The 16178-nt window shown below is 44.1% G+C and overlaps 1 protein-coding gene across 4 annotated transcripts in view; it reads right to left on the reverse strand.

Moving 5' to 3' along the window:
* LOC133476781 (metal transporter CNNM1-like) overlaps positions 1–15880 on the reverse strand; it is an 18318-nt gene extending 2438 nt beyond the window's left edge. Inside the window, exons 1-12 of one of the 4 annotated variants that reach the window (XM_061770640.1) lie at positions 14983–15879; positions 14073–14334; positions 13038–13390; positions 10688–11021; positions 6111–6254; positions 5722–5862; positions 5425–5594; positions 4613–4703; positions 4342–4439; positions 4029–4275; positions 746–841; positions 525–580 (exon numbers count right to left, since the gene is read on the reverse strand). In XM_061770640.1, the coding sequence (XP_061626624.1) occupies positions 525–580; positions 746–841; positions 4029–4275; positions 4342–4439; positions 4613–4703; positions 5425–5594; positions 5722–5862; positions 6111–6254; positions 10688–11021; positions 13038–13390; positions 14073–14334; positions 14983–15390 (2400 nt within the window). In that variant the 5' untranslated portion in view covers positions 15391–15879. Of the gene's footprint in view, positions 1–524; positions 630–745; positions 842–4028; positions 4276–4341; positions 4440–4612; positions 4704–5424; positions 5595–5721; positions 5863–6110; positions 6255–10687; positions 11022–13037; positions 13391–14072; positions 14335–14982 lie in introns of all 4 variants that reach the window. The other 3 variants (XM_061770639.1, XM_061770638.1, XM_061770641.1) reach the window with 3 other exon arrangements.
* Between the last annotated feature and the right edge of the window lie 298 nt (positions 15881–16178).

Here is a 16178-nt window from a genome sequence, read left to right on the forward strand (position 1 = left end):
CTACCCATCATGGCACCCACCTGTCCCCAATGAGCCTGTTCACCTGCGGGATGTTCCAAGCAGGTGTTTGATGAGCATTCCTCAACTTTCTCAGTCTTTTTTGCCACCTGTCCCAGCTTTTTTAGAACCTGTTGCAGCCATAAAATTCTAAGTTAATGATTGTTTGCTAAAAACAATCAAGTTTATCAGTTTGAACATTAAATCTCTTATGTAGTCTGTGTAGTGTATTCAATTAAATATAGGTTGAACGTGATTTGCAAATCATTGTATTCTGATTTTATTTGTTTAACACAACGTCCCAACTTCATTGGAATTAGGGTTGTGTATATATATATATGCGTGCGTGTGTGTGTTGCTTTCTATATGTGTGTTTTTTTTCACCCTTTGTGTGCGTTTATTTGTGCGCTGGGGGGTGCGGGGTTTGCATGTGAATCAGAACTGGAGAAAGCAAGGCATTGAAAAGGCTGATGAATGAGTTGTGTGTGTGTGTGTGTGTGCGTGCGCGTGCGTGTGTGCAGACTGACTGAGTTTGAGTCGGAGTTTGTTTCCCAGCGTGTCCTCTGAGGCGCTGACCGACAAGCTGCTGATGAAAGGAGATGTGTCCGTTACCATGGGAACATCGGCCACGTCTGACACAAGCGCGCACACAGAGGACGTGAGTGAGGTTTGAGTTGGTCGCCACGGTTCTGATGTGGTTTACAGTTCAAAACTAAGGAAATCATGATGTGAATGTTTTCACGGTTACCAGCGTCCTCCGGCTGGTCGTCTCGGATGTACGGGATCTCGTCCATCCGCAGGAAGACTGAATCCCTCGGACTCTTCTGGCCGTCGGACTTACTTCCTGCGACGTTATTAACACAACAAAATGTGTACTTAACAAGCAATATATTTCCAATAGCGAAAAACCATCAATAATTGATGATGACCCTAAAAGTGTTTTTAAATTCCGTATGGATGCCATAAGATGGTGACAAAGCACTTGAAATGGAAAGGCTTGTACAGCATCAATGCCATGCATCTAGCATGTACACAACCCATGTTACATAAAGGACTGAATTCAGTAGTTCGATTATTAGAAACCACAGCAGAAGCTTAATAACTCCACTGTGACACAGTCAAACTGTTCCGGCATAAAAGGGATACAGATCCCCCGTTCTGCTTGACCTAACAGCTGAACAGGACAACAAAACCACTCACGACAGGAAGTAGTCTTTCGTCTATAAAAGACTAGCGCGAAAAATTCTGGGGTCTTTTTCGCCCGGAGCTGATCGAGCTGCGCGTGGAAGACCTCCGCGCTGAACATTCACCAACTTTACTGTTTGACTCTGTATTTTCAAATAAATTGTTCAACTTTTCATCTGGCCTAATCATTGAAGAATCACCTAGTATAAAAGAACCGGGTAATGGAGTTTTAAAGTCGGCAGGCTAAACCCAGGCTGTGACTTTTCCTTCTCTTTTTTTATTTTTACCTCTAACACACCTTTTGGGCTTTTACACACAATATTAAATGTTAGGGAATAGAGGCAAATTGTAGACTACATGGGCTATTCGAGCTGCATTCAAGGACAGCCAACAAAACAAAGGCATCACAAACGCAGACAGAAATACTATCAATGAATTAAACCGAACAACATCACCAGGATTCCACCAGATGGCGCCAAAGTAATACTTTATAATACTTGATTAGTTTGGCCAGAGTCAAACAGCTTTTGCAGGAAATAACGGCAAATGCGCAAATGCTGAATTGTGAATATGTAGAATATTTAACTGTATGTTAAAAGGGTTTGTAATAGCAGGAAATGAGGTGTCATCAGCTTCCTGTGTGTCTTTTGCTTAGAACTTAATGACAATCCAGTCTAGAAAGGTCGAAGCACTCTACATTTTGATAGAACAAAAAAAAAAACATTATTTTTAAATACAAAAAAAAAACCCTATTAAAATATAGTGCCATGAAAAAGTATTGGCTCCCTTCTCAAATTCTTTCCACATTAAAGTTTCCCCACTTTAATGTTTAAAATCATCAAACAAATGTCAATATCAGTCAAATAGGACCCAAGTGAACTTAAAATGCAGTTTTTTTTTGAATGGTTTAATCTATTACGGAAAAAAAAAACTATTCAAAGTTACCTGGCCCTGCATGAAAAAATAATGGCCCCCCCCCATAACCCTAATAACTGGTTGGTCCATCCTCAGCAGAAACAACTGAAATCGAAAGCGCTTTCCATAACTGGCAATTAGTCTTTCACATCTCTGTGGAGATATTTTGGCCCACTCTTACTGCAGAATTGTTTTCGAGCATGAACGACCCTTTCAAGGTCATGCCACTGCATTTCAGTCGGATTCAAGTTTGGACTTTGGACGAGGCCACTCCAAAACCTTCATTTTGTTTTTTTAAGCCATTCAGAAATGGACTTGCTGGTCTGTTTTGGATTGTTATCCTGCTGCAAAACCCAAGTACACTTCATCTTAAGGTCTAAAAAACTGATGGTTGAACAGTCACCTTCAGGATTTTCTGTTCAAAAACAGAATTCATGGTTCCATCAATCGCAGCAACTTGTCCAGGTCCTGAAGGAGTGAAGCAGCCCAAGACCATCACACTACCACCACCATGTTTGACTGTTGGTATGATGTTTTTTTTTCTGAAATGGTGTGCTACATTTACGGCAGATGTAACGAGACACACACCTTCCAAAAAGCTCAACTTTCATCTTGTCAGTCCATATAATGTCCTCCTAAAAGTCTTGGGAAGCCTTCAGATGTTTTTTTTTTTGCAAAAGCAAGACGAGCCTTTGTTCTTTTTGGTCCGCAGTGGTTTTCGCCTTGGAACTCTGCCACGGATGCCATTTTTTCCCAGTCTCTTCTTTATTGTTGTGTCATGAACACTGACCTCAACTGAGGCCTGCAGTTCTTTAGAAATTGTCCCGAGTTCCTTTGTGGCCTCCTGGATGAGTCATTGCTGTTCTCTTGGGGTAATCTTTGTAGGTCAGCCCCTCCTTGGAAAGGTTCACCACTGTCACATGTTTTTTTCCATTTGAGGATAATGGCTCTCCCTTTGGTTCACTGGAATCCTAAAGCTTTAGAAACGGCTCCTGTCACCCTTTCCAGACTGATAGATGTTCATTATTTTATTTCTCGACTGTTCTGGAATGTCTTTGGATCATGTTATTTTGTTGCAGCTTTTTTAGATCTTTTGTCTGACTTGATTTTGTCGGGACAGATTCTGTTTGAGAGATTTCTTGACTGAACTGGTCTGGACGTAATCAGGCTTGAGTGTGATCAGTGAAAATTCACCCAAAAATCGTGATTAGCCGCAATTAATGAATGATTTAAATACTTATTTTACGTTTTCGCACAAGGCCAGGTAACTTTGAATAGTTTTTTTTCCACTTAATAAATGAAAGTGGAAAATAATAATACATTTTAATAATTAATAACAGCATTTTAAATTCACTTGGGTTATATTTGTCTGATATTTACATTTGTTTGATGGTCTTAAAGTGGGAAATAAAAAATAGATATGGAAAAAAAAGACAACATCAAACTGAACAATGTGTAAAATGAGTATGAAATAGAGACGAGAACTTAAAAACCTCCAAAACAATAAAAATGAATAAAAAAAGGAAAAATAACTTTAAAAATGCAGTACAATAACTACAAAACAAAAAAGTAAAAATCATGTAAAAATGTTTTTTTTTTTGTAATGCAAAACAAATAAAAAATGGAATCAAATCAAAAGTATGCCCTGCGATTGGCTGGCAACCAGTTGAGGGTGTACCCCGCCTCCTGCCCGATGACAGCTGGGATAGGCTCCGGCACGCCCGCGACCCGCGTGAGGAGAAGCGCGACAGAAAATGGATGGATGGATAAAATCAAAAGTATGTAAAATTAATTAAATAGTTACAAATGAAAAACATGGTACATCGTGTCCATAAAGTGACAAAATGTGCACGTGTTATACATGTTAAAAGTAGTTGTCACAGAAAGTGAGGCATCATCAACTTCCTGTGTGCTTTTTGTTAAGAACTTACTGACGATGCGGTTCCTGCGGTTGAGCACGGAGGTGCTGTGGGAGACGCCAGACTGCTGTTGTTCTCCGGTCCTGGCGGGAGCGTGTCGGCCCAGTTCCCAGGGCGGCGGCATCAGCATGGTGCCGGCGGCGGGGGTACCGTTCTCGGGGGGCAAAGGCTCGGCCATCTGGGCATCGGGGTCGGGCGTCTGTGGCGAGGTGTCCATCCTGGAGGCGCTGACCGCATTGTGGTAATGGCTCCTGGTGATCTGAGACAAGGAGGATTGTGGGTAAACTGGGCCGCAGGGCCCGTGAGGCGGCGCGTGATTGGTCACCTTGAGGATCTGTAGGGGCGTGAGCTGTCGCACAGAGTAGTCGGGCATGTAGACATTGGACCCCCCGTTAAGCTGGCCTGGGGACCACCCGTTTGACTCTGAGCAGCCACCAAAAAAGAAAGAAACAAAAAAGGCTTTACACTATACATATATTCACACGCACACACACACTCACATCTCTATATATAGAAACATTATGTACATTTTGTGTACAAACAAGTAAATGTCACTTTTTAGAACAGTTTGGCCTTGGTGGTTTGTTTGTGTTTACCTGCTGGCAAGATGGCAGGAACCCCAAAATAGGAAAAAGCTCCATTTTCAAACTTGAGGCACTCCTTGCCAAATTCCACCTCCACTCGACCCTGAAGGGCCAGAAAACGCCGTGAGACAGCCTTCCACAATAAAAGTTTTAAAGGCACACACACACACACAAACACACACCAAAAAAAAAAAAAAAAAAAAATGAACGAGGAGACACCGTGAGACAGGAGTTAAAAATAAAAGCTTTAAATACTTCAGGAACCAGAACAAGGAGACAAGATTTCAGAGTAGAAGCATCAAGACCAGAGGGACCACAAACACGAAACAATGTGAGCCAGTATTTCAGAATAAAAGCATAACAGACTAGAAAAATCTGAATCGGGAGCCATGGGATTTCAGAATCATAGCATCAAAGACCCGAACAACCTGAACTAGAAGGTATATAAGGTATCACGTCAGTACCTGTGTACTTTGTACTTTGTCCTTTTTGTCCTGTTTTTGGCGTAGCTAGTTTAGATGGCTGACCTGTTCCGCATTCGCCCCTTAGAAGGTGCGTTGACAGGGGCCACGGGGATTTCAGAATAATAGCGTCAAAGACCAGAAGAACCACAACTAGGGGGTGTGAGCCAGCCATTTCAGAGTAAAAGCATCACAAACCACCAGAAGCAGAAGCAGGAGCCGTTAGATTTCAAAATCAAAGCATCAATGATCTGAAAGACCAGAACTAGTAAACATGAGACAAGATTTCAGAATTAAAGCACCAGAAGAAAAGCAACTTGAGCTGCTGGATTTCACAATAAAAGTACGGCAGAGGTGTTGTACCTGAAGTACCAGGATGAAGTAATCTGCCGACTTGTTTCTCTGGAACAGGAAGTGCTTTGGTGCGTACTTGTTTCTGTCGTCAAACTTGAGCTCCTGGATGACGCTAGGATGTTTGATGAGCCTCAGCAGGATCTTCTCAGAGATGTACGCCGGCTTGAAAGGATCCACCTCTGATGGGCATTTAAACTAGCTTAGCATTTAGCTCAGCTTGTAGCTTAGCCCCATTGAAATTGCCATCGCCGTTGTCTACAAAGAGCACAGACACGGTATGTTCAAAGTGCTGTGATTGGCCAATACCTGTGAACAGGAAGCGGTGCGTGGCCAGTAGGAGCTGCGGGGAAATTTTGACTTTCATCTCGTGGTCGGCCATTTTGAAGATGGAGAAGTCTTGCTGCCTCCTGTCGTGGTGAGACACGCGGCGCCTGCTGCGGTTGTCGGCTGTCGTCACAGCAACGCACGCAAACATAATTATTAACAGAATCAAAACTACAAAGTGCAGTTTCTGTAGAAATTGTGTGTGAATGCTAAATAGCTGATGGTGAACTGAAATGACGCAGAATTAAGTGAAATGTAGCAAAGGTGGAATGTGAGAATTGGATATTTTTAAGAAAACCAAATATGTATTGATCATAAAAATCCATTTCGCGCTTATCACAATAATGCTGGTGCTGCTGTCGCGGCCGTACTGTAGAGGTCCGTCTCGTCCAGGATTTCGGACTTGATGATTTCCTCGATGACGTCCTCCAGCGTGACGATGCCCATTACCTCGTAGAACGGGTCGCCCTCGCCCTCGTTGTTCACGCGCTGAACGATGGCCAGGTGAGATTTACCTGTCCAAAAGCACACACCGTGCATTTTGTTAGACAAAAAAAAAAATGACGTTCATTTTGTGTGATGACAGGTGTCTTTGACAACACAAAACACTCGCTGTTCATATGGTAAAAAAACAAAAAGCAAAGCGCACGGCGTCCATTTTTTGATAACAAAAAGCAAAGCACACAGCATCCATTCTGTTTGACAACAAAAAGCAAAGCATGCAGTGTCCCAATATTAGACAACTAAAATCAAATTATATTGTGTTTTGCTTTTTTGATGACAGAAAGCAAAGCAGTCATCCAATTTGTTTGATAACAAAAAGCAAAGCGCATGCTATCCATTTTGCTTGAGGACTACAGACAAAGCACACAATGTCCATTTTGTTGGATGACAAGTCTGCTTGTCATGAAAAAGCAAAGCACATAGCTACTGTTCATTTTGTTTGACGACAGAAAAACTGTTTGACAACAAAAAAGCACTTGCTACCCATTTTGTTAGATAACAAAAGCAAAACATTCTATTTTTTTAGGACAAAATTCAAAGCATGCCATTTGTTTTGTTTGACAACAAAAAGCAAAATCCATGTAATCCATTTAGTTTGACAACAAAAGGCAAAGCACGTCATCCATTTTTTGGGACAAAAAGCAAACCACTTGCGATCCATTTTGTTTGATAACAAAAATCTAAGCACTGTTTCACAACAAAAAGCAAAGTGTACGGCGTCTATTTTTGGTGAAAAAAAGCAAAGCACATGCCCTCCATTCTCTTTGACAACCACAAGCAAAGCATGCGGTGTCCATTTTGTTACACAACAGAAAACAAGGCACAATTCCTTTTTTTTTTCAACAAAAAGGGAAGCAAATGCTATCCATTCGGTCTGACAACAAAAAACAAAGCATGCATTGTCCATTTTGTAAGACATCAAAAAGCAAAACGCTACACTTTTTTTTAATTTATGACAAAAGTGTTTGACAACAACAACAAAACATCAAAATCAAAGCGCACGACTTCCATTTTGTTAAATGACAAAAGCAAAGCACACAGTCAAGTAACGTTTTCAGGTGTTGGTCAGGTGTGATCTCGCTCACAACTGAAAAATGGGTCGAGTTGAAAATGTCCTCAATGAAAAATGCCTCGATGTGTACGTGTAGCCCGCTTTAGCTAATAGCTTCGACACATACACATTTTAACATGGAAGATGAGCTTGCTGCTAATCCTTCCTTCCTTCCTTCCTCCTTTTCTTTCTTTCTGTGTAACAGGTGATGTGTTTGGATGGAAAACGCGATCATGCAAAATTAATCCCCCCCTCCAGTTAAAAGGATCTCAAAGCAAAGGAACTCAATGGAGGTTGAGTGCATATGTGTGTGTATGTGTGTGCCTTCTTTTCCACTAAAACCCCCCCAAAAAGTGGAAAGAGGACTTTTGTGTCAACGATTCAGTTGAGGTTCCAGTGTGTGTGTTTGTCTCATACCAACACACACACAAGCACAGCAACAGTGAATCCTTTCAGTGCAACTCACTTGTCTGGATTCTGTTCAACTTTCTCATTAACACACACACACACACACACACACACACGCACACACACACACACACACTCATCTAAGTGGGTCAGTACAAAGTGCGTGAATGATGTGTTCCATTACATTATCACTGGTGGGTGCAGCATTTCATCACCAAGCCCCCCCGAATTACACTTGTCAATATGTGGCGGTTTGGTGTGTGACATGGCCAAATAGAAAAAAATACCATTCCCGATGTTGACAACTTAGTCGAACAATATTGTAATTTTATTATCCGACGCTAATGCTACTCTGCACTAACAGTGGAGCTCTGATCACGTTTTGGCTTTGACACGATTGAGTCCGCTGCCAAGACATCGATCGGCGAAGAAACTTGGTGTGTGGGTGGGATTAGGTAAATTAGCCGAGTTGTGATGTCATAGTGAGTTGGAAATGGGCTCACTCGCAGACACATTTTCAAAAATGGGCCGATAACGCTGTTTAATGACACAGAAGAACCGGACTATTTTTATACAACCGATTAAAAGTCCATTTTCCATAATATGACCCTTACAGAAGATCGCACAGACAAAACTGTTCAAATGCAAATATTAGCAGCCATGTGACTTACCTATCTCAACTCAGCCTTAGGTTAGCCTAATTTGTTTTTTAATTGGATGAAGCCGAATTAAAATGGACCACTCTGTCATGTCCCAGAGATTGGAGGATATTGGAAGGTCTTCATAAGCGGTCAAATGGTTTGGTAACTCCTTCAGTGGCAGGACACCAATGCTTCAGGTTGATGGTCTTTGTTCAAAGGCCTTACCTCTTCAGAATGGGCTCCCCCAGGGGTCCCTACTGGATCCCATTTGATTTATTATTATTAATGTAAAAATGTAACGGATGCCAAATCTCACTTAAATGCGGATGACACCATTTTATATTGTTATATTATATATATTGTAATGCGGTCAGCGCCTTTCAAGCCACTCAAGGTCACCATACTAACAGTAAAAAAAAGAAATCAAGCAATACAATAAAAAACAACAGAATATTACATAACATTCAAATGGCAAACGACATGGGAAATGCTAAAGGGAATAGGCAGTCCAGAATCGGTGTGTCTTGAGTTTGGATTTCAAGAGGGTTAATGAGTCTGTGTTTCAGAGGTCAGGTCGTAGTGAGTTCCAAGATTTAAGATTTGTAACTGATTCTGGTTTGCGTACTCAGCACTGCAGCGAATACGAAAGTGTTGGTTGACCTTCTCTGCACAATAGTATATTAGGACACTGAAATAGTTTTCTTTATAAGGCCTTTCTGTGTGACTTGCCTTCTTTTTAATGTAACCTCTCGATTCTAAAAGTCACCACTCAAACCAATCTCCGATCAATACAAATTGTGTTTGTCATTCCGTGAACAAGGACTGTCCTTGCTGAAAGTCCATTTCCTGTGAGGCATTTGCACCGTCGTCATCTTGAATGCTCTCGTTTCAGCGCTTGCTGATAGCCGTGTGCTCTCCTGGCTGCGAACCGGCAAACTCGCTCGTCTCCTCCCTGCTCATCCCAAACTTGACTGTGTACATAAAACAAATAAATAAATGCTGACAAAGGAGGAAGGAGGGAGCAGCAGCATAGCCTCTGATTGGTTGACCGGCACTGCACCCCCCTCAGCCGCCCAAGTGAATGACTCCCTCGCGACTGCAGTGCCTTGCAAAATGTTGCCGTCTTCTTTTTACTTCTTCAACTATGACACATCTTAGGACACTTCATTAGGTACACACAATCCTATCCCTGTCTTGAAACCTTCATTTGAAACCTCAACCTTGGATTCAAATCCTATCCATCCATCCATCCATTTTCTGTACCGCTTATCCTCACGAGGGTCGCGGGCGTGCTGGAGCCTATTCCAGCTATCTTCAGGCGAGAGGCGGAGTACACCCTGAACTGATCGCCAGCCAATCCTAACCAAGACTTGAAACCCTCATTTCAAGCACTAACCCTGGCTTGAAATAGTAAGCCTTGTGTGAATTCCTGATTGAAGACCCCAACCCTGCCTTTAAATCTTAAAGGGAATCGCTGACCCTTGTGTCAAACCCTAATTGGAAACTCCCCAACCTGCCTTGAAACCCGAACCAAAGCTAAAGACCCTTATTTGAAACCCTAACCTTTGTTGGAAATCCTATCCTTGGCTTCAAATCCTAATTTGAAACTCTAACCCTGGCTCGAAACCCTAATCCTTCTTTAAAAAAAACCACCAAGGCTTGAAACCCTAATTTGAAACCCTAACCAAGGATTGAAACCTGAGTTTAAAAGCCTAACCCTGTTTTAAAACCCTAGTTTGAAACCCTCATTTGAAACTGTAACCATGTCTTGAAACCCTCATTGAAACCCTAATTTGACAATTTAACCCAGGGGTGTCAAACTCATTTTTGTCACGGGCCACATCGTAGCTATGACTGTGAAGCCATAAGAATGAAAGATTACCTCATATAATTACATACAGTATGTACAACACATTGATGAATCACCAGTTTGGAAATCAGAAGCATGTTATAAAAACATGTTTTTCAACTATTACATTTCTTTTCAAAGGGGATTGCTAACAAAAATGCTTGCAAATATCTCAATGTTATTACACCAGAACACAATTATCAACTCTGATTTGCTTTCACATGTGCCTCACAGTTCTGAGGACCGGGGTTCAAATCCCGGCCCCGCCTGTGTGGACTTTGCATGTTCTCCCCGTGCCTGGGTGGGTTTTCTCCGGGTACTCCGGTTTACTTTCACGGGCCACATCAAATGATGTGGCGGGCCGGATCTGTCCCCTGGGCCACCAGTTTGACACCTGTGCCTTAACCCTTGCTCGAAAACCTAACCCTGGCTTTTCATGCTAATTTGAAACCCTGATGTCATCCTTCCACAAGGTTTCCCATTCTTTCAGCGTACCTTTCTTGAAGTCCTCCAGCATGGCGTCGAGCGTAGTGTCGCTGAAGACGCAGTGTAGCGGGCGTCTGTAGAAGTGCGTGACGGTCTGCAGAGGCGTGCAGTCGTCCGGGTCCACGAAGGCCAGGTCCTTGACGAACAGCACGTCCACGATGTTGGCGCGCGTGTCCCGGTACACGGGGATGCGCGTGTAGCCGCTCTGCAGGACCTCCGTCATGGTGTTGAAGTCCAGGAGCGTGTCGGCCGCCAACATGAAGCAGTCGCCTAGCGGGGTCAGAACGTCCTCCACTGTCTTACTGCGTAGCTCGAGTGCCCCCTGGATGATGTTCAGCTCTTCCTTGAGGAAGTAAATAACAAAGTACCTTGAATAGTGCCTTGAGAGTTGAGTTTAAGTCATTCCGTGATCACACACCTAACTCATTTATATATTTTTAAAGATAAAAATAACACACTGTAGAGACTACGGCCCGCTTGTCATAGCAACAACAACTCGATAAACTACATTCTTCCAAGCCGCCCCGCCGTGTAAGACGGCCACCGAAGGACGCCTGGCGTATGTTAAACTAATTAACAGCTCCCCGAAAAATCTGGATTCCAGTCATCAAAGACTGCTCATTTTGATATGAAGCCAAACAGTATGAAATGTTGTACTGAACAATAAGCAGTTGATTTGCGAAGACTTAAGTTTAAACAATCATTCTATATGCTTGATCTATAAGTAAGAGTGCAAAGTTGGGAATATTTTATATTATTATATGCTTTTTACACCGTCTTTATGGCTAAATTGTCGACCAAAATTGGAGTCGATGGGCGTGGTCTTCTCCAGTTTCTCCGTCCCTTAGACACCTCCCTGGGTATTTAACCTTTGATTCCTGCCTCTTCTCTCTCCCTCTCGTCTCTGGCTTCTTTGCTCCTGTCCTTCATGCTGAGGGTTACCGTGCAGAGTCGTGCCGCCGCCCCTCCCACCTGCCCTTTTCTTTGCTCGAACACGCAGTTCGGCCAACGCAAACCTGGGACGGAGACTTGGCTTCCCGGCCTACATATTCGCCGCCAGACGTTTCAGAGCAGCTGCTGCTAAGAGTACAATGTACGCTTCCAGCCAAGTGTGAGCTTTCTGAAAGTGCCAGCGGCCCCTGAAGAGGCAGGAAGCGGAACCGTCGCATTCTCCCACAGAAAGCGTGACGAACCAACTCCCGTTTTTTTTTTTGGTTTTATTTTTGTGCATCTTCTTCAACTGAACCTACCTCCATTTCTCCGAGACAACTGCGAAAGACCATCCCCAAAGACCGGCTGATCTAGGGTCGTGAGTAGCACAGCAATGGTTGTCAGAATGTACAAGATAAAATTATAATTACATTTTCCATCAAATTCCACTTCTTGTTGTGTTTTGTATGCGTTTTGAGTTGAATAGTGAAGCCGCTGTCATCGAGAACTTGTATTTCATAAATGTAGCATTGATCGAGGTTTTTCATCACTTTTCCTATAATTATATATAAATATAAAAAGAGACGTCGTGCCCCTTTACAAGACAAATAGTTTGATTCCAACGTTAAACGTAAATCGAACTAAACCAGAAGTAACACAAGCTTATTCTTTGCCCAAAATTCATTACATTTTTATCCAGAACCACTTTGTGGTACAATGCTATAATATTGTACTTCATAAAAAACATATAGCGGCATGGTGGGTAACTGGTTAGAGCGTCAGCCTCACAGTTCTGTGGACCCGGGTTCAATTCCGGAGTTTGCATGTGCGATAGGCTCCAGCACGCCCGCGACCCGCGTGAGGAGAAGCGGCTCAGAAAATGGATGGATGGATAAAAACATATATTACAATACAGTTTTTTGTCACACTTTGCATCAATTGAATGGCCACTGTGTTGCTGCCCACCCTGGCCACCTGGGGGCGGTATGAGACAGACAGCCAGATATACTGTACATAGACGTCTGTACAGTAAAGACGTCTCAACTCCTCGCAGAGGCTTAAGATGATATGACCGTGAATACTCTCCTATTGAACGTCTAAATGTGTTGCTGCACCTTCTGTGTTAAAATAGCAGTTGCATGAAGGGTTTTAAATGCGTTTCCCTTTGTGTGTTAGGATTAGCTTGGTTGAATATTTTCAGTGTTGAATTCTCTTTTCTTTTATGTTTCTGTGCAACAGTAAACTGCAACTGGGAGTGACAAATAAACCACTTGAAAATAGTAAACAACACACACTGGCTTCAAATCCCAAAATTTGGAACCCTATCCATGGCTTCAAACCATAACCTGTCTTTGAAACACTGACCCAGGCCTGACACGAGTCAAGCTGTCACGCAGTGCGTCTCTCTCGGGCGGACTTCAAAAGGTACCTTGAGCAGGTCGTGGTACGGGTCGGTGACGCGCAGCATCTCCAGCAGCTTCTCTCTGGTGTAGAAGTTGGAGATCTCCTGGTGCAGGATGAGATCCAGAAGCTTGCTGAGCGGGTACGACACGGGGAAGGAGAGCACCATGAGCAGGCGCGTCAGCCAGATGCTGCGCGCAGCGATGGCCAGGCCGTGGCGAGACGCCGCCGAGTGCGGCAGGATCTCGCCTACGAAGAAGATGCCCAGCGCGCAGATGGCGGTGGACAGCCACGTCATGCCCAGGATGCGACACGTCCACACGGCCAGGGAGGCGTTGATGAGTGCCGTACCCAGCAGCAGAGTGCACAAAACGTAGTTACCTATGGGAGGAACTTGGAGCCTTTAGTCCATATCCTTCAGATACAGGTCAATGTACTAGTGCACACTTTGTCCTCACAGTTGTTTCTCAAAGTGTGGGCTCCCTCTTGTGGTATGTGACAGAATCACTTCATTAAATGTTCAAACTGTGCATCATATAATAATAATACAGTGGCTTGAACTATTTTTGTTTTGATGCAGTAAAGTACATTTTCTAAGTACAGTTCAGTTGTGTTTAATACATTTGCATTTAAGCTTTCAGAATTTTATGTCACCATTTTTATTGAAGTTTTATTTGAATTGGGTCATTATTGAAATGTTCCTCCCCCGCGTTTGAAGATCACTGATGCCTACTACTACTACTATATTGAATAAATGCTGCTTGAAGTTTTTCGATATCCTTGATAAAGAGGCCAGTGCATGCAGTAGTAGTGCATGATAAATGCCTACTAGTTGGGTATAGCAGTGATACTAGTGCAGAACATTAATGTACTAGCAAGTTTCAACTGTGTACTCGTAAGTCAAAAGTGTTACTAGTAGTATAATCTATTTTACCAGCAAGACATCCGAGTACCCAGTCGTTCTACTGTACTAGTACACTGACTTGTCAAACTCGAGGACCAAGATCCCACTAGTACACAGACCTTAAGCACGATGAATTTTAAAACATTTTTCCATACTTACCGTGGCGGCGCACCGACTTGATCTTGCGGGCGTAGCGCTGCTCCCGGTCAGTGCCACTGTTCTGCAGAACTTGTAGCTCCACCGGGTCAAGCGCTAGTAGGCTCAGGTTGAGCCCGCTGAAGAGCGCAGACAAGGCCAGCAGAAGCACCGACACCAGAACCTGCAGCCACAGCTTGGGAGCTCCCCCCGCATGCTCCGCCACCGCCACCCAGAAGTCCCTAGTGCGGTAGTGCACCCACTTGGACCCATCGAAGGCACACACCTGTGGAAAACGTTTCAGCATTTCTTCCATAGCAACGATATCCAGCTTGAGGTCCATGTACTAGTGCGTAGTGACGCTACACTTTGAGAATCACTGCTTCAGCACTCCACTAGTAGTCCTAGTAGTGGATGTTTTGATTAGTGGACAATTTAGTAGCATTTAGTCGTCCTACTAGCATGCCAAATGTGTCCTATTGTGAAGAGATGTCAAACAGTAGTCACGGAATTGTGACTACTAGTGAGCTCAAAGGGCATACTAGTACATGGACCTTAAGATGGATATTGAAAAAAATGCTCCAACAGCCGTGTGCTAGTACGCCCTTTGTCCTCACTACTAAGACAATACTAGTGTGAAGTAATAGAAAGATACACAAATAGTGCTACTTTTGGCCAACTCGTATGTATTCATCCATCCATCCATCATCCGTCCCACTTATGCTCACTAGGGTCGCGGGCGTGCTGGAGCCTATCCCAGCGAGCTTGCCCTACTAGTATGCCAAAGTTTTCCTCATAGTGCGCAGAACGCTCATACAAAACAACTTTACTATTGAGACAGTCGTGCAACAAGGGCTAAGAATTGGCGCTCACTATGGATCTTGGATCTCGTCGCTATGGAGACGATGCTCCGATCGGGAGTCCGGATACATACCGAGTAGAACTTGATGCTCTCCCCTCGCCGGAGCTCCTTGGCCAGCAGCTCCACCAGGACCGAGTTGCGGCTGGAGGCCGACTTGAACGAGCCCAGCACCTCGATGTCGGAAGTGCGCGCGCTCTTGTCCGCGCACACGTTCCGGGGTCGGGGGCGCGCCTCGGGTCCGGTGGGCTCCTCGATGAAGGCGATCCACGGGGCCGCGCTGGTGGCCCGCGTCCGGTTGAGCCTCCTGTGCAGCGGGGGACTGGAGTAGTAGACCCGCAGAGTGAAGCGCGTCCCCTCGGTGGCCTTCAGAACCCCGTCGTGCACGGACAGCTCCGGGCCGGTCTCCTCCGGACGGAAGCCGAGCAGGGCGAGTCCCGGCCCGGGCAAGAGGAGGAGGAGGAGGAGGGCTAGGCTTGCCATGATGGAGTGAGACTCCCTCCGAGTCCTCGGTCGGTGTGGGCCGTTCTTGCGCCGGTGATTCCGGTCCGGTCCATGTGCTGAGCGCTGAGAGGATGCTGCACTGACGCGCCCACGGTGACGTCACGGCTTCTAATTTTAGGACATGAAGTCAGTGGCACTGCAGCAACAACAGGCGGATCAGCTCCTTTACATGAGCACAATCATTGTTTACGTTAGCCTCATTTACATTTAAGATTTGTGTTATTTTGCATTACAGCTTCCTCGAACAATATCACATTTTTGGGGTGTTTTCAAATTGAAATGTCTTTTTTCTTATTCTTTTCAAACATTGTTCATCCTTCCATTTTCTGAGCCGCTTCTCCTCACTCGGGTCGCGGGCGTGCTGGGAGCCTATCCCAGCTATCTTCGGGCGAGAGGCGGGGTACACCCTGAACTGCTCGCCAGCCAATCGCAGGGCACATGCGAACAAAAAAACCATTCGCGCTCACATTCACACCTACTGGCAATTTACGCAGGCACGGGGAGAACATGCAAACTCCACACAGGCGGGGCTGGGACTTGAACCCCGGTCCTCAGTACTGCTAAGAAGTGCCACCTTAAACATTTGTTTATTATACTTTTCATGTTTTTTTTTTTTTTTTTTTTAAACCACAGTAATAATAATCATAATAATAATGTTTATGTATGTCTTTTGTTTTTTTTTCAATTTAATGTTATTTTCATTTTTAACCACTTTCATGTTGTTTTCCTTTGTTATAAACACCATATACACACACACACACACACAC

The sequence above is a fragment of the Phyllopteryx taeniolatus genome, chromosome 4, assembly GCF_024500385.1.
Source record: "Phyllopteryx taeniolatus isolate TA_2022b chromosome 4, UOR_Ptae_1.2, whole genome shotgun sequence".
In the NCBI taxonomy this organism is placed as follows: Eukaryota; Metazoa; Chordata; class Actinopteri; order Syngnathiformes; family Syngnathidae; genus Phyllopteryx; species Phyllopteryx taeniolatus.